This window comes from Corella eumyota, chromosome 7 (genome assembly GCF_963082875.1).
Source record: "Corella eumyota chromosome 7, kaCorEumy4.1, whole genome shotgun sequence".
NCBI lineage: Eukaryota > Metazoa > Chordata > Ascidiacea > Phlebobranchia > Corellidae > Corella > Corella eumyota.
The window spans coordinates 1,882,434-1,905,492 of record NC_137496.1 but is presented as its reverse complement, the minus strand read 5'-3'; the positions used below and the strand labels follow the sequence as shown (position 1 = coordinate 1,905,492).

The following is a 23,059-nucleotide window of genomic DNA, read 5'->3' as shown; positions in this document are numbered from 1 at the left end:
TAAAAATCATTAGTTTAATTAAAATAGAGTTCATTTTTTTAAACATTGTCATGTTACATTCTTACCAAAATGTCAAGGTTCCATTATTGTATTTCTTGCAACATCCTCCAGAAACCTTTCGTTGTCCCCTTGTTCTCCCTTTTACTGCTCCCATCTTCTGTAAGATTCAGAAAGCTTTTAAACTTGATCTATTTTTGAAAACAATTTTTTATTAATCTTGAAATTAACAATATTTTAAAACTGGGTCACAGAATTAAGATATGACAAAATAAGTTTAAGGTAGAAAAGTTGAATTAGGTGGGGACAAATAATTATGGCATTGTTGTAAGACTTATCTGGGCATAGTTAGTTTAATTATAACTGAATAGTTTATGAATAGAACTAATTATGATTATAAAAATGTTACATATTAACGATAAAAACTTTCTATTAGTTTAATTACAAAATAATATGTTGTGGGACCAGTTGATTTTGTACCTAAACAAAAAATAAATATGTTAGATTGGAATTTTAAACATTATTTTAAATATCGCTAAGCAACAAACTATATTATGTCAAAAATTTATATTTTTAAACAGTTTAAGATGTTTGGCAAAAAATTTTAAAAATCATTTAAACTAGAGTTCATTTTTTATTTTTTAATAAACATTGTCACGTTACATTCTTACCAAAATGTCAAGATCTTCCATTATTGTCTTTCTTGCAACACCCTCCACAAACCTTTTGTTGTCCCCTTGTTCTCCCCTTTACTGCTCCAATCTTCTGTAAGATTCAGAAAGCTTTTAAACTTGATCTATTTTTGAAAATAAATTTTATTAATCTTAAATTTAACAACATTTTAAAACTGGGTCACAGAGTTAAGATATGACAAAAAAATTTTTAAGGTATAAAAGTTTAATTATGTAGGGACAAATAATTATGGCATTGTTGTAAGTCTTATCTTGGGCATAGTTAGTTTAATTGTTCATGAATATGACTAATTATAATTCTAAAAATGTTATATACATATTAACGATAAAAACTTTCTATTAGTTTAATGACAAAATAATATGTTGTTGGACCAGTTGATTTTGTACCTAAATAAAAAATAAATTTGTTAGATTGAAATTTTAAACATTATTTTAAATATTGCTAGGCAACAAACTATGATGTCAAAAATATAAACAAAGATTTTTAGTGTATATGGTTTGGGCAAATTATTATAAAAATCATTAGTTTAATTAAATAACAGTTTATTTTTTTAATTATATATACCTTAAATTAATAGAAAATTACACATAAAATGCCTTTTATTCGCCAAGTTTTACCTTTAAGTACGTACCAACGTTGAACGTTCACGCGTCTTTAGGCTTTAGATCTTAGTTCGTTGCTGTTTCTCTAGGCTAGGCTAAGCAAATAGGGCAACCATATTGCAACATCGTTGTATTACACCATTATAGGCTCCATACCAACAAAAAGAAAAAAAAGGGTTAAAATTTGTAGCAGTTATTAGGCGGTAATTGTATCTACATTAGAAATAACTATGACGTAAAAATGTAATATGAAATATTGTTATACTATAATGTAAAACAATTGCTAAAAATGTAAGTGTTTAAAACAATGTCACACTGTTTTATATTAAATTTAAATTGATAAAAAACGCCCCCAATTAATAGGCATAAAGTTAGTTTACTGAAAATTTACGATTGCATTTTTGGCGCTAAAACCAACAACAACTAATAACAAAGACCAACAAAATAAAAACTTTAAACTCCACCAATGCAAAAACAGAATAACACAACAAAACCAACAACCCATAACTGCCAAACTAACACAACAACAACAAAAGCACACAACCCATAACTCCCAAACTAACACAACAACAACAAAAGCACACAACCCATAACTCCCAAACTAACACAACAACAACAAAAGCACACAACCCATAACTGCCAAACTAACACAACAACAATAAAACCACACACCCATAACTGCCAAACTAACACAACAACAACAACAAAAGCACACAACCCATAACTCCCAAACTAACACAACAACATAAACAACAAAACCACACAACCCATAACTTCCAAACTAACACAACAACAACAAAAGTACACCACCCATAACTGCCAAATTAACACAACGACAAACCAACAAATGTGTCGACTCGAAATAAATTAGCGCCAAGAACGCAATCGTATAATTTTCCAGTAAGCTCATAGTTTTATATAAAAAACAAAGTTGCCCGCTTTCTAAAAACTTTAAAGAAGTCGCTTTAAGTTAGGATGTTTTATCGTTTAGCACAACAAACAGAAATCAATTTACATCACCTGATTTTTTCCATCATTCGTCGACTTGATTTGCGAAAAACTTGCGCTGCGTTTTGAAACTTTGACTTTTTCCTTTCCTTAGGTTTTTGCGTTTTGCGTTTTTCATCACTTAAATATTAGCAAAATGTCAGAACAAGTAGTTGGCGGGGTATATTAACTTATTTTTACTTTAATTTAAATAGGTTGCCTGCCAACTTTAGGCTAAAATTTGAAGTTTCACGACCTAATCATATTTTTAAATCGAAAAAAGCAATTTTTTAACTTGAAACAACTAAAAACCATATAATTAAGTTAATATTTATTAAAAAAAACAATTAAACTATAGCCTTACCTTAGTTGGTAAAGGAAAAACTTTGAAACTTCAAAAAATGTCGACTTGAAATTTTTTGCTCGCTAGCCTAGGCTAAGACTAGCTTTTAGCTCGGAAAATCGCCAACTGCGCTTACAAAAAACTTTGTCCTGGCTAATTGTCCACTATTTTAATTGTTAAACACAATTTTAAGTCCATTTGTTGCTTCAAAACGCTTAAAATTAGCCTAAAATGTGCTTTTTAGCGGCCATATTGTCCACCTTCTTCCTGCTTCGCAAAACTCCGATCGCAATTAGCAATTAACGTCGTGCGATATTTCCTGACGTCATAAAGCCTTAGCAGCAGAGCGTCTCATCAATTGGTTAAGTTTGAAACAAAAATTCTAGAACGTTTTTCATCCAATTAATATACAGGATTACCGTTTTCCACCCAATTAGAATAAATTAAGGTTAAAAGATAGGGTTACTGTTAAGCCTAGTTTAAATGGCAAATAAGTGTATCATTGAAAACAGCTAGTTTAACACATTTTAATGCATATTTTTTTATATTTATTAAAATAACTAGAAAATAAACCATTGTAAAACTTTTGACGTTTAAAATTGACAACAAAAACTGCCTTTTTGTTATTAATTTGCTAATTTTGATTAATTTAAAGGCAAATGCACTAACTTGTACGACGAATACAACCATTACAACTACTTTCAAACGCGTAAAAACTTACCATATCATGTGATGAAGCAAAAAGGTCCAGACAGATAACTACACAGCTTATAAAAAGATAAAATCTTGTTTAGCTCTTAAAGGTAATGGTATATTTGTTACAATTGTGTCTTTGAAAATGATTAATAAAATCAATCTAAAAACTGCAATTAGCATTGAGTTAATTTACTTACGGGTACAAAATAGTGGGCGAAAATAATCTATTAAACACTAAAAGTTTACATTAGAAGTAGTTATTTGTTCTAAACTTTGTTTTTTACACATCTTATTCCTTTACAATCTACAGCATTATTAAGCTGTGTACGTGTGGCTCTAATTTAAAGTACTTTAAGAATGATTTGCTACAACTTTCCTCGTGTTGTTAATATAACATTTTATAGGCTATAATGGTTGCAGTTATCTTTAACCCTGGCTCTGTTTTAAATTACAAGTTATGTCTAATCTTTATCTTAACATTAAACATTAGAAAAAGGTATAAAAATTGGCCAAAATGTGGAATAGCCTTGTGAAATCAACTTTAAGGGCTGGGTAAATATATTAGAAAAGTCAAAAAATAACGATTGGCATTAATTTATTTACTAAACAGGTACAAAACTGTAGACGAACTTTAAAATAAAACCCATAAACAAAACAAGATTAGCCCATAGCAGAAAATTTGTGAATTCAAAAGACAAATCATATTCAAGATTTTAGAATATTGATTCAAACATAATGTTTTTAGAATATTGATGTTTAGAATATTGATTCAAACATAATGTTTTTTTAAAAATTTATACATTTTATTAATTCGAAAACTCTAGTATCTGCATCGTCGTATTAATATGGCTAGTTTCTTGTGATGTCACAACTGCAATAACATCACGGGCACGCTATCGTCGTCTTTTCGAAGACTTATGAGAGGAATGATCGCGTTTGCGTTTCTTGTAAGGTTGGGCTTCTTCCCCTTCATCTTTTCGTTTATCAGCTGTGACGTAATAACAAAATGACGTCATCATATTTTAACTTTAAACTTGTAAATTTCCTCACCTTTTCTTGCTTCCTCTTCCAGCTCATCCCAATCCATTCCGGAGGACTCTTCACTTGCCAGCGATCCTTCCTCGTCCTCCCCACTGTCATCTTCATCGCTGGAGTAATCCTCGTCAGAGTCAGCTGAAGATCCACTTCCTGCCTCCGATCCGGACATAGTTTGTTCAGGCTGAAAGTCACTCTCTTCTGAATCTTCACCATCATTATCCGACTATATGATGTCATAGAGTTAGGTTTATGACTTTGTTAAACAAACTTACAAGATGAAAAATACCTAATTTAATTTAACTAATTAGAATTAAAAATTGCAGATCATTCCATTTAAGTGTTATTTACGGATCCATTTAAGTGTTATTTACGGATCTTAAAGTAGATCTTATTTGCATTCTAGTTAAAACTTTTATGTCTTCTTACCCCACTCTCAGGTTCCAAGAAGCTCCAGCCTCCTTGATCAAAGAATGCCTCCGGATCATCATTGATTGTCTTCAAAATCTTGGTCCAATTAAGAGACTGGATTCCTTCAGTGTAATGAATGTCACACGAACTAAATGAAAAATTAAGTCTGGTCAGCAATTTAATAAAAATAACCCATGTTTGTATTTAAATATATAATTAAATTAAAACAAAAATTGAAAATTCTATTGAAGATGTATAATAGAGGATAACAAAATACTGATGAACTATGAAACGATTTTTTAATGTGCTTAAGCCTACCAAAGCCGGCAGCGTAGTGTAGTGGTAAGAACACTTGCTACACCATTATGAGGTCGTGGGTTCAATCCCTACTGCTCTCATGCTGTAGCGCCCTTGAGTAAGGCGCTATAAACAGCATAATTACCAGGCAATTATAACCTCTATAATATCCCAAACTGCCACAGGCAGCTTGAGACTGGGTAGGAGTAACTGATGTTACTCTGTGTTTAGGTCGTGCATTCGACTTTCCCAAACCGAGGATAAAGATATATACAAAAAAAAATAACAATTTTCCATGAAAGCTTACTTTAACCATTCTCTAATAGGGTCCAGAGAAGCCATTGGGATAGAGTTAATGACCTCAACCTTTTTCTTATAGTTCTGAAACACGATGACCATATCACAACTTTTAAGATGGAATTGTACTCGCTCAAAATGGACTAATTCGATCTCATCGAGGGTTGCTATAAATGGAGGCTGAAATATCAAATGAAGTAATTTTTAAGTACATTTAACAACTGGATTTTAAAAATAAACTTCCAACTGTTTATAAACTTTTTATTTACAAGTTGGTAAATCTGGTTAAAATAAATATGAAAAACAATGTTTGTAATGTCGTATATTGGTAATGCCATTGTGTTAGATTTGGTCTACTTGGTTCTAGCCACACCAGTGCCATACTATTCGCCCCTAGGGCCCTTTGCTTTTGTGCAAGTTTAACAAGTCTCAACAGCATACTTTTCCTCAACAAAAATATTAAAAACAATCTTATAAAGCTGATAAGAAAACAGTAAACTGGATTTTAATAACAAAAAAGCCAATCTTATATTTCTTACCCATTCAACAATATTAATCAGAGCTGAGCTGGTGGGCTGAAGCAGACATGTACTTCTAAATGGGACGCCAAAAAACGACAAATCTCTGAACGGGGAATCGAACTCAATAACTCCTTTACTGATGGTTTCAACTTTGTCGACAAAGTTTTTAAAAACTGTGTTTAGCTTGTGGCGTAATTCTCTTTCAGCCTATTTTTGTAAAATAAAAGTAATAAAAACATAGTGAAAAAGAAACAAGTATTTAAATATTTTGTAAAATAGTGGCATGAAAAAAGTTAAACCTGCTCAGCATAAAGATCATCCCTGTCTCTCATATGTTGAAGTTTTCCCAGATCAGTTGTAAGTTCACCAACTTCAGTGTAAAACTGGACATCAAGTTGTCTTTTCTTTCCAAACATCATCGCATTCTGAAATAGAGAAAAACAGTTTTTATTTACTAACATTTACAGTTGAAAATAATAGTAGAAAGTTAAGTTCTCTATAATTGGGTTCAAATTTTTAGCTATTCATTTACTAACATGCACAAGTAGATTTTAAGTAAATGAGAAGACTTAAACAAACTCCTTTAAGGAAAATAATGATATTGTACTTAAACAGTTTTCCGCGGCGTGGTTTAGTGGTAAAAACACCTGCTGAGCCAGCACTAAATCGGCAGCATAATTACTGGGCAATTATAAACCCTAAAATATCCCAAACTGTTAAAGGCAACTCGAGACTGGGTCAAAGTAACTGATGTTACACTATGTTTAGGTCGCACATCGACCTCCCCACATTGAAGTTAAAGATATATACAAAAAAAAGTCTTACTGAAAGATGAAAGTGCAGAATAATAATCATCTCATGGTCACAAGGTTGAAATATCGCATGTCTAATGTTGTTGTACAGAATATCAACCTTGTCTCCTCTAACAGAAGTGTATCGAAAACCTAATTACAAAGAGTTTCAGATTAAAAATACCAATTTTTACTTTTAAAATCCTAATCTTTACTTTACCCAATGACAACAAATATATTCTGACCATTAGTATGAGCTTCTAAGTGTCCTTGCATTCTTTTATGAGCAACATTTGGTCGGATGTAAAGATCCTTTAACTTTGGATTAGCTTTGTTTGGGTTGATCAGTAGTTTGTCTTGTTTCACAATTCCCTAAAACATAAAAGAAAATAAAACAAAAAATCAGTACTTAAATATTATTCCAGCAGTAGCTTAATTAATTGAAAACAATGCACTATCAGTAGCTTAACTTTCATTAGTAGCCTAAATATTATTAAACAAAGGATTAAAATAGTTTTAAATTTCAACCTCTTTCTCTCTCTCCTCATCTTCTCGAGTCTTGAACTTCTTTTGAAGTTCTTTGATGAGTCGGAAGCTAAGTTGGAGATTGGCTGCAGGAGGTTCTGATCTTCCCGGCACTCGACCAGCTAAGGCTCGGTAAGTCCTTAAAATTTTTAAGTTTGAAAATATAAATTATAAGTACCAGGGTCTATAATAGCCAACTAAAAAAGTTTTCTTACAGTTCTTTAATAAAATTGACATCATCTCCTCCTGTAGGGAATTTGTGAGTGTCTTTTCCAATGTTTGCACTAAAGAAAAACAGTTTAATTAGTATATGAAAGTAAGTTATAAAATAGGAGCAACTATAACAAAAGTTGCTAAGTTTTACTTACAGTCCTGGACAAAAAAAGTTGAACCGAAGATAAGAATAATCACCCTCTGTACTCATACTAATATTCTATTAAAAAAAATATATATATAAATAATATAACTTCAAATTTAGTTGTTTTAATATGTATAAAAGCAAAAAAACTTTATCAAACTAAAACAAGAACTAACCTTTATTGTTGATATGTGAAATGGGGTTGGCATACCAAACACAGGTAGCACAACAGTTTCATATTTCTTGTCAATAAAAATCTTTAAATCGTAAATATCAGGTTCCTTGGCAGGCAGTAGTGCTCTCGACTTATAAGAAATATTCGATTTTTTGACCCTACATAAAAATCAGATTTAAGTAAAAAGAACAAGACTATAGTGACTTGGCATTGGTAGTCTTTAACCCAAAGTTATAACTGTTAATTACACATATGTTTATATCATATAATGCCTCTAAATAAATATTAATAAAGCAGCTACTAAATTTGTTACTAAAAGGATTTAAGACACAAATCAGTTACTTTTGTGATTCCACTGTGTTGCTGTTTTTCATGATTCTTATTCTTGCTGCTTCATTTACTTTTTTTCGCAATTCTTTTTGATGATTTGTTCTCTTAACTTCCGATGATATTTCTTGCTGTAAAGCATAAAAAACATTCAAAAACTAACAGAAAAAATAAGCATATACAAGAGGGCAATTGACCCTGGATATATAAAAAATCTAATAGAATTAACATGTTTTTTAATTCGGAATTATATAGCATAAAACTTAATAATTATAAAAAAATTAGAAAATTTGTTAAAATTTTAAATCTCACTCTTGTCTTCTCCTTGGTGAGAGCTCCCCTTGCTCCCCTCCCTAAAATCTCATTTGCTGATTCATCTTCTTCACTTTCCTCATCACTGTCATCCTGAAAGATAATATTAAATATAGATGTTTCAAAGATAAAAAAAAACATTAAAAAAGGTAAGAAAAGGGTTTATGTTTTATTATACTACAGTATAGAATAAAAATAAATAGGAAAAAGTCATTTTTATTGGCTGCAGGTTTAAAAATTAAAACAATACCAATAAATATACTACACTACAAGTATGGTACAAAAATAAATACAAAATTATTTTACCTTTAAAAAGATGGAGATATTTCTTGCTTTCTTTTTATCTTTGGTGACTAAAGCAGCAACCCCATCCCCCACAATTACAATATCTCCAACAAATAAAGCATAATTTTTTTCCTCATCTGTCGTTCCCTCTTTGTTCTTTAAATTTGCCAACCCAATACTTATATTAAACACCATGCCTATAAAAACAAAAGCTTGTTTTCTAATATGCTCTTAAAAAAATGTTAAAAAGTTTAAAAGTTTCTCTGGCTAAAAAACAATTCAGAAAAGCACAAGAAGACGGGCAGCAAGGTGTAGTGGTCTGAACACTTGGCTTCACTATATAAGGTCCTGGGTTCGATCATAATTATCAGACTATTATAAACAATATAAAACTTTTTACAATGACTCTATTGTTTACAAACAATAACTAAAACCTTTCTGTGCTCTGCTTTGGTTCTTTCCATTAATTAGAAGGGATCCTTCCCTGAATTCTATCCCTGAAGCAAACCCGAAACTTCTTGTAAGGTGGTTCAGTAAATTAGGTTTATCTTTCTTTACTTTGGAAATGACAAGATTATAAACATCACATAGTTTTATACCTAAAACAAAACAAAAACATTTTTTAAATATATTAGTAAGGTACAAATACGATTATCCCATTTGACATCTTTTTAGATAGATTTTAACAAAAAATTTTAAGATTTTAACACCTATTCAGACTACTAGCAACCTGGCCTTAGTTTATCAAAAATAAGTTCCTCTAATTCCACCAGGAATGTGTAAGTATCTTGCATTTCAGTAGTTGGATTCACCATTAAAGTTCGAACAATATTAGAGCAGTAAGAGCGATATCTTGTTCCAAACATACAGATGACACATCCAAAATGAAGATTGTTTTTGTCACTACAAAACAAAAACAAAATTGTCTTAGAAATTATACCAAAAAATAAAATAAAATTTAAAAATCATGGCTTGATTAAAAATTTGCTAGACATTTTATGTTAACCTGATGAATTAGTTTATATATACCTAACTGTGCTAAACTTCAGGTTATATTTTCCACCACTTTGTATTACTGGTGGATAACAGGTTTCAACCAATGCAGGATCAACTCCTTTTAAATGAGATCGATTTTCCAATGCTCTTTCTATTCCCTCCATCATTTTAACATGCTTTACTTTCTAATAAAATATCATTTGAATCAACAAGATGAGTAAAATTTTGTTTAAAGTCATAGGTCATAGAAATTTAAACAGGGGTATTGAAGTAAAGATAAAAATATTTTACCCTGTCAGCGTCAATAACATCTTTAAGATTTTCCTTAAAAACTTTGCTGTAGATTTCCAGAGTCACTGCAGCTGCCCTCTTGATTAAACCAATTTCATTATCATCTTTCGGTGCCATAAATAAAGCTGCAGCAGCACTTATGTCAACCTTAAATGTATATTTAAATCACATTCAACAATAGACAAATGGGTAAGTAGCTAGGCCCAAATATAAATTAAATTAATTTAAGCGCTAACAGAATAATAACACAACAACTTATGATAGTTTGAAAAATTTATAGTAAAAAAAAAGTTTAACAACATACCAGGTCGTAATTTGAAGTTGTTTCTTTCCAACTTTCCAGAAAAGTTGTTGAAAATTTGTCCTTCTGAAAATGGCCCACAACTTTGCCCTTTAAAGATAAAATACATATCAAACTAAATATTAAAAATTATGCTTAATGCCCAAGCATTATACATCTCAAAAATGCAAATGGCCTATTCAATTTTAAAACCAGATATATAAACATTTACACATACAACATCAGTGTAACAGCCATATTAAATACATATTTTTATAAGCTTTGGTCTTAGAAAGTAAATACATATTTTTATAAGCTATGGTCTTATCATGAAAGTAAATTACGAAACTTACATTTCCACTTGCTTGTATTGCATCATTAAGTTGTTGAAAATTTGAGGAATTATCCTTTTCCTTTAATAAAAGTGAAACAGGGGGAATCCCATCAGCGTTTTCATTTCCATCTGTTTTCGTTGCAGCTTTAAGGAATTCAATCTAACAAAAAAACAAGTATATATATACCGTTACTTAATATAGTAACAATTTTAATATTTTTACAATTTTTATATGCAAGAGCTTACATACCTTTTTCCTACTTGATAAAAAATGAATGCTTTCTTTGCAGAATATTGTAACTGTGTCTGTCAGCTCATAGCCCAACAGCCACAACTAAATACATATTTATATAACAATAATAAAAAAAACATTATCATTGTTAATATGAAAATAAACAATTTTTATAGCAGTTACAATATTCATAAATGTTTTTATTTAGTTATTTGGCAAACCTGTATAGCTGATGTCTTGGAATAAACAACATCATCATCTGTTCCCATACAAACCATTATCGCATCACATTTTTGTAATGAACCATCTCCGTTAGATTTCTATGCAAAAATTTAACCAATTTTATTTAAAAATAATCATATTTTGGTTAAAAAAAAAAGCTACTTTAAAATCTAAGTTTTTGAGAATTTTTTTTGATTAATGTAGAAATAAAATTTTACCTTCCAGGCAGAATAAAGCTTTTTTAATCTTCTAAAAAATGCATCTTTATCCAGTGTTAAAGACATTTTTATATTTTTAATATGATAACTTGTATTCCTTATTCAAGAAGAGAACAACGGACAGGATAGCTGGACGTAACAGAGAACGAGACTCAAACAGCTACAAAATCTCGTCATAAACAATTTAAGTTTCAGGCTCTAGTATGTTAGGTGCCTAGGAAATATCAAACTATTTGAAATAAACCTGTAAAATTGATTATATTTAGTAAAAAAGTTAATTTTTTAATCATATCAGAAGAAATATAAAACACACGTGGATGATGCGTGACATTTTTTACGTAACGCAATTTTTTGTGTTTTTGCAATTATTTGATAATCTCGCAACGTAAAATTACTCATTTTTGGCATTATTCTGTTAGAAGCCTCATAAAATCATTTGTACACTGAGCATAAAGTGTCTTAAAAAGTAAATATAAAAAAGGTTTAATACCAAAAACTTTGCAAAAACAACGGAGTATTACTGGCGGGAAAACAATCTACTTTCCGAAAAACTTTTCCGACGGTAGATACCCTTTTTTGACGACATCCTATCAGAGTAGAAACTTTCAATTCATATTAAATAGTTTATCCCCAATCTTGCACATTACCTAGATCTTTTATCCAAGTAAAATTATAGACAAATCACATATTTTATAACCTATCTAACTTATATTAAGTTAACACAAGTTGATTTTTATTTAACAAAAACAATAACAATCAAAAGCTGAACAAATAGAAACAGCGTAAGAAGTTAAATATTGAAAATATAAATAGAATGAAATAAGATGAATGTTATCCACCACAGCCGAGAATGATAAGTTTTACATGAAACAGCAACCAAGTTTACCAAATTTGATTAAAAAAACAAACAATACAATCGTAAGATAAACCAATATACATTGTAACTTTAAGACTATGTTTTTAGATTACAAATAAATTAAATAGTTTAATTACTTAAAAAAAAACATTTTGAGCTTATAAAGGTTGCCTTCAAGGCACCAGTAATAAAATTAAAATAAAAGATAAATAAAGCTCGAAAACAAAAAATAACTAGCAAAAACAAACCCATTGCATTAAGGACTGCATTATTTTGAATTCGCCTACGCATACAGTTTGTTAAGTTTAAGATTAGGCTGATGGTGGTGTATAATTTGCATGATTTTCGGCGGAAATAAAGATAGCTGCACTCTGCATATGTTAGGCAAGTGCAGAGTATAAGGAATTTTTAAATGGCGGGGTATATTCCATAATGGATTTACCTCATAATAAGAGTTCCGACATGCAGGACCAGGTCTACGTCGTCTGGTTACATCTGGTTCAGGGGATTTAAGAACTGGTTTTGAAATGGTTTTTACAGATGGTTTTTTAACCTTCCCTATGTTTTTTATTTTCTGCAACATATTTTTCTGTTTTTTTGAAAACGTAAAAACCCCTTTACCGCTTGTTACAGAAGATGATGTCGTCCCGGAGTTAGGTCGGCGATTTTGATCAGTTTTAAATCTTTTAGATTCATGATGAGTATCACTAGATGTGGAGTCATCTTCAGACTTTCTTTTTAGCAAAGATGAAGTCTTTGAAGATGCAGAAGAAGGAGAAACAGTAGTTCTAGAATCTTGAAAATCATCCGAATCACTGGAATCAGATAAAGAAGACTGGGCTCGATGATATTTATTTGTCGGTGATAGAATACTTAAAGAAGGAGGCATAATTTTTTCAACTTTATCATGTCTCATATGCCCCTTTAACACCCTGTTAGAAGATGACGACTTTACTTTGACGGGAGGAGAATCTCTTTTCCGAATCTGATCTTTTGTGTTCTCTAAAGATCTTGATCGGATGTTGTTATTTCTGGAAGGAGGTAAAAGATCTTTGGATGCTTTTCTTGACAAATTGCTTCCAGAAGTCGATGGGGAGACATCCTTTGGGCGATGATCTTGTTTGGTTTGGTTGTTATGATTACTCAAAGATTTTTTGTTATTTTCTGACTGAACTTTTTCTTCATTTTCAAGATTTCTTGAAATCTTTTTAACTAATTTTTCGGCGGAACTGCTGTCTTTAGAGAATGTCTTTTTTAAATTTGTATGTGAAGAATGTTTTGATTTTGAATCAGTTTCTGTGTTGGAATTATCAATTTTCTTCTTTTTATTCTTTTTAGTTTTCTTAGGTTCAACCTTCTCAGTTTGTGATTCTTCTGGTGAAGTTGTCTCTGCAGTTGTAAGTACACCAAGCAAAGAAACATAACAAAATCGACAACTGTAGCCCTTTAAATCCACATTCACTTGCTTGCATTTGGGACATAAAACATCGCGAGTCTTTTTTGTGTGACACTTAGCGCATCGGAACGACGACCCAACTGTGTCCCCACAATGAGGACAAACTGTAGGAGGCAATGCCTGGGTGGGTGAAGTTAACCGTGTAGGTGATCGCAGCCCCTCGTTTTTTGAGTTTTGTCTGTGTAAAGTTGTATTTAAAGCAGGGGGTTTAGATTTTGTTGAGTTTTCTTTAACTGGTTTTGAAGACGTGGCTTTAGTTTTTTCAACACTCTCTTTTCTAGACAGTTTAGGCTGTGGTTGGTGGTGTTGTGATTTAGTTGTATTGTGATGATGGTTGTGGTCATTAACAATTTTCTTATGTGTTTCAGGTTTTGTTTGAATTTGTTTTGGTGGAGTTGGGGGAAAAGGGTTTGGAACACTTTGAAATATCGATCTCAGCAGCTTATGATATTCACTAAAAAGTAAATAGGTAAACTATCAGAAAATGAACTTTAGGACTGTGTAAATATGCAAAAGCTTTGTCTACATATTATTTAATGTCATTATAATATTAATAAAAGTGAACCTTTTAAATTGTATTTTATACCTTTGTAATTGTTGGTTGGCAATAAAAAATCGAGTTTCCAATATCATGGTTTGTAATTCCTGGACATCGGCAAACTTGCATTGTAGTAAAGATTTGTAAATATTTTTAATAAACACTTCAAGGCAGTGTAAAAGTCGAACCATGTCACTTTTCTCCTGTACACACAGCTCCTTCATCCACTAAAAAGAATGAACAAAATTGTGAAAAAATAAAAAGAAATACGAAAAAGTCTACCACATAGGCACTGGTTAAAATCTTTTGTTGTGACTTTAACTATATGTTAGTTTTACAACAAAGAATTTACACACTTGAACAACCTCAATTAAAAACTAAAAATTTGTAGTTGTCATTAAAAAAGAAAACTTACAGAAGTAAATTGTTCGAAAGTATGTTGCACTAAACTTCTTAGTTCTGGCATCATCTCATTTTTCTCCAATGCAAACCAAACTTCCATCCATTTCTCCGGCATCTAAGTTTATTAAAATATAATATAAAATCTTTATGTAAAAGAGCATAACATATCTATGTAAAGAAGCTTACTTACCAAGCTTTTAAAAGGGTCTAATGCATTTATATTAGGATTACGAAGTACTATAGTTATCACCTTGGCATGAAGTTTACAATAACCAGAACTAATTATTAGGATCAAGTAGTAATATCTCTTGGATAAAAATTTTACAATTTTAATAGCAGATAAAAACTTATATTCACCTTAGCTGAACACTTTGCACAAATAAGCCAACTTAAAGTCTCGTGAGTGCACAACTTAACATAAAGTTTTATCATTTCATGTTTGTCCAACTTGTAGTTGTTTGTATTTTGATTCAAGATTTTAACAACCTGGCAGAAATATTTCATAGAAATAACATTTACTTGGTATACAGATAAGCATAATTACAATACAAGTTAAAAAAAACATTCCAAGAATCAAGTAATAAAGTTTAATCTATAATTTAAAATACAATTTTAAAATGACTGATAAAAAATGGTTCAAAACTAGATTTATAAATCAAATTTTAAAATATACTTTAAAATCACATTTATAAAACTTTTATTAATCTGAAATTATTGTCAAACTATGCACATACCTCATCCATAATAAACAGACTGGTAGGCTCCGAGCACTCGTGTTTTTCAGTATAATGTGAGTAAATTAACTCAACAGTTTGTATTACCCCTTCTTTTACTGCACAATGAAAGTAAGTCGCCACCTCAATTGGACTAAATTGGCCTCTGTAAAAAAAGTTTAAATGCTCAGCGTGAAATGTGTTTATATTTTTTGTTGGGTAGGGGTGTGATATTGTGATATTTAGTGTGTTTATTGATGCGGCAAGTAACCTATTTATAATAAAGTTTAGTGGAAGTTATATATATTTATATATATAAATGTATATTCAATTTATAGCCCGCAACTAAATAAAATTGCCATTTGTTGTTGTGGGTAAATTATCACTAAAAATATTGGTTGAGAGTTGTAACAATAATATGACAATTAAAATGCCAACTGTAGAGCGGGCTATAGTTAAAGTAATTTAACATGTAAAAATTATAGTTATTTTGGCAGTATTCTTATCTACTTACGTCATAAACTTCTTGTCAAAAATTTGAAATAATTCAGTACACTTAACGTTCCAACGATCCGGTTTAAATAAAGTTTTGTATTCATCAACATGCTTGATATCAATACACGTACAACAAGCTTTTCCTATCAACTCACAATAACCCAACATATTTTCCTCTTTCTAAAAAAGAAAATTAATTTAAAAGGTTAGTTTGAACTTATGTATGGGTTTACCCATTAGGCAAAAGAAAAAAACAAGAAGTTATCAATTACACTATTAAGAAATTGACCTATTTGACAATTAATACTGACATACATATGAGAATAGTTTAGACAAATAAATTACTAAAGGAGAAATGATAATTAGTAAACATGTTTATCAATAACATTTATTGCATAATTGATAAACAGTAAACAACATATTATCTAAACTTAAAGAGAAAGCCTTTAACTATATATATTATGATAAATATTTATGAGTGTTTATTATTGCTTTAACTTACGTAAGCTCGTTTTTCCAGAATCGAAGCAAAAACTTTGGAATACATCCATTCTGCATAACTAGTATGGGTAGTCCCTTCTTGAGTTAACCTTATAAAAAAAACATTTTTAAGTTTAATTATCAAAAGAAAAATTCCATAAATTTTTATATGTCAACACAATTAACATTTTTAGTCAAAAAATATGTAAAAACAATAATTAGTTTGTTTTATAACATTTTTTATTCGGTTTTATAACACATTTTATTTTGAACACAAGCCCCTTTTTCTAATCACTTCATCAATGTCACACAACAATGTTATATAAGTTTAAAATTTTGTTTAGAAATCATGAATATTAATGACATTTTACCTGACAGCTACTTTAGCACAAATGTTGATCATATGGTGTGCCATGTTTGTTTGATTCAACCAATTCGGTTTGATTAGATTTTTCATGAATGCACAAACATCAACAAAACTATTTTTTTGAATTAATCTAAAAAACAATAAAATTTTAAATAACAAAAATTAAATTAAAAAGGTATTTTATTAATTTTTAAATTCCTTAAAGTATAAGAAATGTTATCAGAGGTTCAGATATAAAAACTAAATCTGCAAAACGTAATAGCAACAAAAATATCACATAATAAAAAATACTGACAAACGTTATGATCTCATATTCTAATAATAAAATAAAAACTAAAATACCGTAAGCTATTAAACTCCGAGATCAGAATAAAACTTACAATGATAAAGCTTCCAGGTTGAAATGTGAGAGAGAACAATCAGAACTTTTAAGATATTCAGTCAGCCAACTAATAACATGGTGACTTCCCAGGTTCATAAGGTTGGGTTGCGAAAACAAATAAAACAACGCCCACTCGTTATTCTGTAAATATTAATCAACAAATAAACTTACGTAAAAAAAACTAGTCTTAGCTTAAAGTTCTCTAAAAAAAACTAAACCAATCAAATTTATTTTTATATAGTTTAAAGACATACATATCTTATCTCTTGAGCTATATGATAAATAGAAACTTTTGCAAGTCAATAAAGTTACCTTATAAGCAGTCACCACCCTTGAAACATAAGACAAGTTTGTGTGAAATTTGGTGAGAAACTGAAGAATGAGAAGAGAGCTCGTGAACAACGCAACTTGAGGCTCAGTTGGTTGACATCTGCTCAAAAACTGAGAACAATTTGGAATGTTGACAGCTTTTCTACTCATTTCAACCAAGTCAGTGCTCTGTTGGACCCACTTTCGAACAACGCTGGGGTTATTGGGTAACTTGACCTGGTTCACCCAGTTAGCAAGCCACATGTAGCAAGAGATGTTGTTCTGTGCCTCTGGATTAACCTCCATAAAGATCAAATAGATGAGGAGGAGAACGGTGAAGTCTATCCCGGTAATCACATAGTCCTTACAAACACCTTCAAAAGATTTATAAAAAAAAGTTCTTACATCAAATAAATACAAAATATTGATTCATAAAATTACACATTAGATTATTATGCATGGTATTAACTACAGTTACAGAAATAGTTTGGTGTCATTATAGTTTTTGGCGACCAAATCTTGTATATATCTTTAATAGTATTTGGCATCCCATAAATATACTCTCACTTGGGTAGGATATTTTTAAACTGGACAGATCACATACAATATCAAAATTAAAAGGATATGCTACATGTTATAACTTTTCTTTGTTAGTAAAAAATATATGCGCTTAAATCCCACTTACTTCTTGATGAAAATGAGGTAACTAATGGAGTGTCACGAGGCATATTGTTACCACATAATAGAGAGAACAATTTAATGATAAAGTCGTGGGATAAAGACTTCATTAAGTCTTGGTCATCCACCAACTTGTTGCATACATCTTTGAATTTACCCTGGATTGCTGTGTAATATAAATTCCATCGCGCAATTGCTATACTGTAAACAAAAGTTAAGAAATTTAAATGAGGTCTTGGTTATCAGTTTTCAAATATGTTAAAAAATCACTAAAGATTAATTCAAGATTTAAATAAGAGAAATTTAAATTCATAATAAATATTTGGATTTTATTTTATGCATATGTTGCTATAATATTAACCAAGCAACTGCTGGAGACAAACTATACAATAGAATATGAATGATAATGCCATACTAATAGTTTCATATCCACTTGTTTCAAGCTTAATTTGAATAAACAACAGATACATTTTAATGCCTGTTTTTTGTATTTACAAATTATATTACTAAAAATTTCAATGTATTTGATTACCTAAGTACTACCCGATTTAAGACTTACATAAAACAAATTTAAAGAGAATATAATTAATAATTCAAATGATTTATTTAATATTATGAAGTTATAAACTTACGCGATAGGAGTTCCATCAGAAATATAATTCTTCGAACTTTTAGCAGTTTTAACAACTTTCAGATATCTAACAATATTTTGAAATCTAAAAAAAGGATTACATAGTTAGTAGCTGTAAGTTTTACAGTTTTAAAATTTACCCAGAAATTAAAACATATAAACCCGTTAGGAAACTTACTTTTTTTCTTTGTCAAGTTTTTGTACCCTCATCTCAATAATTAAAGGTAGTTCCCTTAACACATCACTTCCTCTTGCTTTTCCTGAAGTATTTTGACCAATTAACACTGCTCGTAACAATATATCATCCCAGTGTCTTATACTTAAAAATCTACAAAAAAACATTAATAAATTATGAAGTGTAACTTAACCAAATTCTCTTCACCAAAAATCATTTAAAAAGAAAACAAATTAAAAGTAAATATAAGAAAACTATAAGACTCCCTACTTTTTCATAACATCTTTTAATTGTAATGGTTGTATTGAAGCTTTTAAGCACTTCAGAAACTTGTCCTTAAAAGGTTGTTCAATCTGGTTTAAAGTGAAGAGTTTGGTTAGCTCTGGTTCAATACTGTCCTCCATCATTTGAGGGGTGGTGCACTGACATGTTGGATCAGGATTAGAAGGCATTCGACTACAAAAAAAAGGAAAAAAAGGATAATTATTATAAATTATACATCACTATAGTTAAAATTTTACCAGCAATAAAAAAATTTTAAATAAATTTCTAGTTTTATTTAAAGTTTTTACGTGAGTTGGTTGAAGTCGGCTGGTCGATGTGAGCATAACTCGGAGAGCAAGGCTTCAAACAACACAAGAGCGGAGTAAGGCTTGTTACTAAAGCCTGACACAATTTCTTTAGTGATCGTATTAATGACAGACCGAACAGGATCATAACTGAAAAAAATAAAATTGATGGGTTACAAAAAGTGGATTTACTACATAAATCTATCATACCTCAACCATTTATTAAACAAGCCTATAGCCTACACTATAGTCAAGACTGGAACTGCCATTATAAAGTGAACTCGTTACTTGTAATATAATTTACACATGCATCACAAACGTCAGTTTTATTTTGTAGTCCTATAAATTGGCGAAACACAGTCTCCACTAAGCTTCATTATAAATAGATAGTTCGATTTAAATGTCTTACTTAAACTTCTTTTTGGTGTCGTGAACTGCTTTACACTGGGCACATGCATCACATTTACCACGAGATCCAGTGTGGCATTTACAATCACAAGGTACATTGTGAAACTCACAAGGAATACCAGATCTATAAGTGATGTAGGCTTCTTTTATTCGAATAATATACTTCATAGCCAGATCCCCTTTTAAAAAACATTGAAACATTAAAATTTTAACAAGATTTATGTTTGTTTTTACTATTACATTTTGAGCATTAAAATCTGGAGCAGGCATAGCAAACATTGCTGGTAAGTAACACAGTAGATTTTATCCTGTTTATATTACACTAAAGACTAAATAAAGTATTTTTCAAATGATTTTAGTCACAAAAAGTTAACAACTATTCAACCTGCTGTGCTAAGGTCGGGTGTAATTTCCTCAGAAGTAAGAATATTCATGAGAGGACTTTTCTTCATATTTCTCCTTGCTTTCCAACAACTTGCTCTAGAGTGAGCATTACAATGTGGAGAAAATGAATCTGACCAACTTGTACACTACAAAAAGTTAGGCAAAAATTGTTTATTTGTTTAACTTTAATGTGGTGTTTATCTAAGTTATGTAATGAAAAATTGTTTAGATACGATATTTATCTAATTTTAATAATTCCAAGTTAACAAGCACACATAATTATATTTTTTATATAAAAGTTAAAAGGTATTAAAACTACACTTGATAAAAAATTAAACAACAAAACTGTAACAGAAAAATCTTTAAAATCTATTCTTATTTATTGTCCTGATGATTTGAAAATTTAAAAGAAGTTTAATTATAGAATACAAAAATAGAAAAACCTAAAAATATATTTTCAGCTTTTTATAACAATACTAACTCTAATATAAACCTAGTCTTTGGTAAAATATAAATTTAATTTAACTTTGACTTAATAATAAAAAGATAATTTAAATTACCTGGCTAGCTAATTTGTCACAAATGTAGCAAAAGCATTTCTTACACTGCTTTAGATTAGCTTGGTTGACAGGTTGATTTACTTCATTAATTCGACTAAAATAAAATAAATTTTTAATGTATTTATTCGTATATATATATATATATTTATGTTTAAAAAATAAACACAACTTTAAAATTTGAATAAATATACATATATATTACTAACATTGCAATCTTTTAAAATAGATAATAAATAGAATCACCGAAACTAAAAGTGATAGAAACTTACACAAATTGATGAACCGGGCAATCAGCTCTTATATGAGACATTATTTCAGCTTGCGTACATCCAATAATTTCAATATCGTCATCGATTACTATTCTTGTCTTGTCTTCCAATTCAACTAAACAAAACAACCAAGGCAACATTTAAGCTAGTTTTTTTTTAAAGTGGGTAAGGTTAAGTATAATATACCATCGGTTATCTGGTTATCATTTAAAGATGTTCTTATACAAAATATAAAGGTGATTTTTATTTAAATTTATACCAACTAACCTGAAGGATTTTGCAAATCTACATCACTGTCATCGTCATCTTTTGTGTTTGAACTTGTTTCTAAATACAATAAACCAGAATATAAATATTCACAAAAAAACTCTCATTATTTTTAAATGTTAAGTTACATCAACTTATTTTAGTGAAGAAACTTTATTTTAAATTTAAGTTTACACTGTAACAATTTTACCTGATTGCTGTGATGTGGTTCTATTATGCGAAGTGTTTTTCTAAAAATAAAAAACATACAGATATTTACACCTTGTAATTCATAAATATTTGATTTCAAAATAAGCCCAATCAATGTTTGGATTATTAAGTAACACTTTTACAAACTTACTTTTGAGTCAAATCGAATATGAACTTTCTCTCTTTGGGACTCATGGGACTGAGATGCTATACTTTGACCTGAAATTGTTCTTTGTAAAGCAGGACTTAAAGTAGGGGTATTTGACAATTGGTTAGTTAATGGAGACCTGGATAAGTTGATGGGAGATTTCAGCATCCGTTGGGTTTGATCCAAAGGACTTCGCTGCGAACTCTGCCTGTTTAAAAGTACCTGTTGTACTTGACTTTGCTGAGAATGTTGTCTACTTAACGTCCTTTGCAGGTTAACAGTATTTGGTTGTGGCTGCTGTGAAGTTTGCCTGGCAAGATGTTGTTGACTTGAAGTTTGTTGATTTCCTATGTGGTGCCGATTAGAGGCACTGGCAGATAGTTGTTGTTGTATAACTGAAGCTTGTTGTTGTTGAACTGGCCTTACAGCCCTTAACATATTATTTGACATAGCATTTATTTGTTGGTTAATTGTAGCATTACTGGGCAATGATCGACTTCCTGCTGGTATGTTATGAGTACGACTGTTAGAACTTTGATTTATTAAGGAGGAATTATTTTGACTGGCAAGGCTGTGAAGAACAGCCTGATTTTGATAAGCGGCAGCATTTCTAGAATTTATCGGTTGTTGCTGTTGCATGCGCATTTGTTGAGACTGCAACAAGTGAGCAGGTATCTCCATGCCAGGTCTCCACTGTGGCATCTGTTGCTGAACATGATGCAAAGCAAGGTTGGAATTATAAGACGAGTTAACAGCGTTAAGAGACTGTTGTTCCGCAGCATATTGAACCAACCTTGGATCTAGATTCCTTGATAGTTTCTGCAGCTCTGCCGCCATGTCCATATAGTTGTTTTGTGCTTGCTGTACTGCAGCATTGTGCTGTAGAGCATTTGAGTTGGTTTGTTGATAATGATTTTGTTGTTGATATTGAGCCGGTATGTTTTGTCGTTGTTGACTGGGTTGACTTGATTGGTTGTATGATTGGGGAGGGTATTGGTTGGAGTTTGGTGGAAGTTGTGAAGATTTATATTGATACATTCCACTAAAAATTTTAAAAAATATTAAAATTTATTATGTCAAAATTTCAATATTATTACTATCTGACTATAATATTAGGATCTACAAATCTAAACTATGTGCAAAATATTACCCTTTAATTTAAGTTGAGCTGTTGTGAAGCCTTCTTTATGTTGTTCTTAAATAAATAAAATATTGTCATCTCCGTGTATTATTCCAATATGTCATTTATAAGCAGATTTTATTTGAATATAAAACAGTTTACTTAATTTAGCTAAAAAATAAAATATATAAATATTGCAAGCATATCAATTAATCAAAACGTAACATTATATTTTAACAGTGTAATTCAAGCAAATACAATTAAAAAATTGACTGAAATAAATAAGTATTGTCACTGTCAAATATTATAAGCTAACGAAAGATGACGGTCTTTGATATTACGTTGGCTGTCAGACTGTCGTAAAATAATTGCTTATAAGCCTATTTAATACCAAATGTTATCTAACAAAAATAGCACATTGGCAAAAGTACATTTTTT

The 23,059-nt window shown here is 30.3% G+C and overlaps 2 protein-coding genes across 2 annotated transcripts; both read right to left on the bottom strand.

Annotated features, from left to right (window-relative positions):
• Positions 1-3,902: 3,902 nt before the first annotated feature.
• LOC145760492 (FACT complex subunit SPT16-like) lies at positions 3,903-11,451 on the bottom strand. The gene is made up of 24 exons (XM_082574394.1): positions 11,226-11,451; positions 11,007-11,105; positions 10,804-10,887; positions 10,573-10,713; positions 10,244-10,330; positions 9,940-10,086; positions 9,682-9,833; positions 9,383-9,555; positions 9,087-9,251; positions 8,674-8,849; positions 8,368-8,460; positions 8,071-8,186; positions 7,730-7,886; positions 7,564-7,628; positions 7,411-7,479; positions 7,199-7,334; positions 6,916-7,042; positions 6,705-6,823; positions 6,179-6,304; positions 5,898-6,086; positions 5,369-5,538; positions 4,783-4,912; positions 4,369-4,579; positions 3,903-4,306 (listed from the first exon to the last, which is right to left on the bottom strand). The coding sequence occupies exons 1-24, from the start codon at positions 11,289-11,291 to the stop codon at positions 4,212-4,214; spliced, it is 3,093 nt and encodes a 1,030-aa protein (XP_082430520.1). The 5' UTR covers positions 11,292-11,451; the 3' UTR covers positions 3,903-4,211.
• A 509-nt stretch (positions 11,452-11,960) lies between these two features.
• LOC145759026 (uncharacterized) lies at positions 11,961-22,793 on the bottom strand. Its single transcript, XM_082572744.1, has 23 exons — positions 22,652-22,793; positions 21,505-22,543; positions 21,355-21,394; positions 21,165-21,224; positions 20,898-21,012; positions 20,629-20,722; positions 20,070-20,214; positions 19,686-19,863; positions 19,280-19,426; positions 18,978-19,163; positions 18,711-18,860; positions 18,534-18,617; positions 17,909-18,102; positions 17,227-17,597; positions 16,913-17,055; positions 16,537-16,662; positions 16,188-16,275; positions 15,705-15,865; positions 15,212-15,356; positions 14,835-14,963; positions 14,491-14,592; positions 14,124-14,302; positions 11,961-13,991 (listed from the first exon to the last, which is right to left on the bottom strand). Exons 2-23 carry the CDS (start codon positions 22,537-22,539, stop codon positions 12,365-12,367), a joined length of 5,499 nt encoding a protein of 1,832 aa, XP_082428870.1. The 5' UTR covers positions 22,540-22,543; positions 22,652-22,793; the 3' UTR covers positions 11,961-12,364.
• Positions 22,794-23,059: the final 266 nt, after the last annotated feature.

Excerpts from the sequence above, each read along its gene's own strand:
- LOC145759026 (XM_082572744.1), bottom strand. The coding sequence starts at position 22,539 with ATGTATCAATATAAATCTTCACAACTTCCACCAAACTCCAACCAATAC. Across the intron at positions 20,723-20,897 it reads TGCCCGGTTCATCAATTTGT|TCGAATTAATGAAGTAAATC; the intron begins GTAAGTTTCTAT and ends ATTTTATTTTAG. Across the intron at positions 18,861-18,977 it reads TTAAAAGATGTTATGAAAAA|ATTTTTAAGTATAAGACACT; the intron begins GTAGGGAGTCTT and ends GTTTTTTTGTAG.
- LOC145760492 (XM_082574394.1), bottom strand. The coding sequence starts at position 11,291 with ATGTCTTTAACACTGGATAAAGATGCATTTTTTAGAAGATTAAAAAAG. Across the intron at positions 7,629-7,729 it reads TTCACATATCAACAATAAAG|AATATTAGTATGAGTACAGA; the intron begins GTTAGTTCTTGT and ends TTTTTTTAATAG. Across the intron at positions 4,913-5,368 it reads CCTATTAGAGAATGGTTAAA|TTCGTGTGACATTCATTACA; the intron begins GTAAGCTTTCAT and ends TTTTTCATTTAG.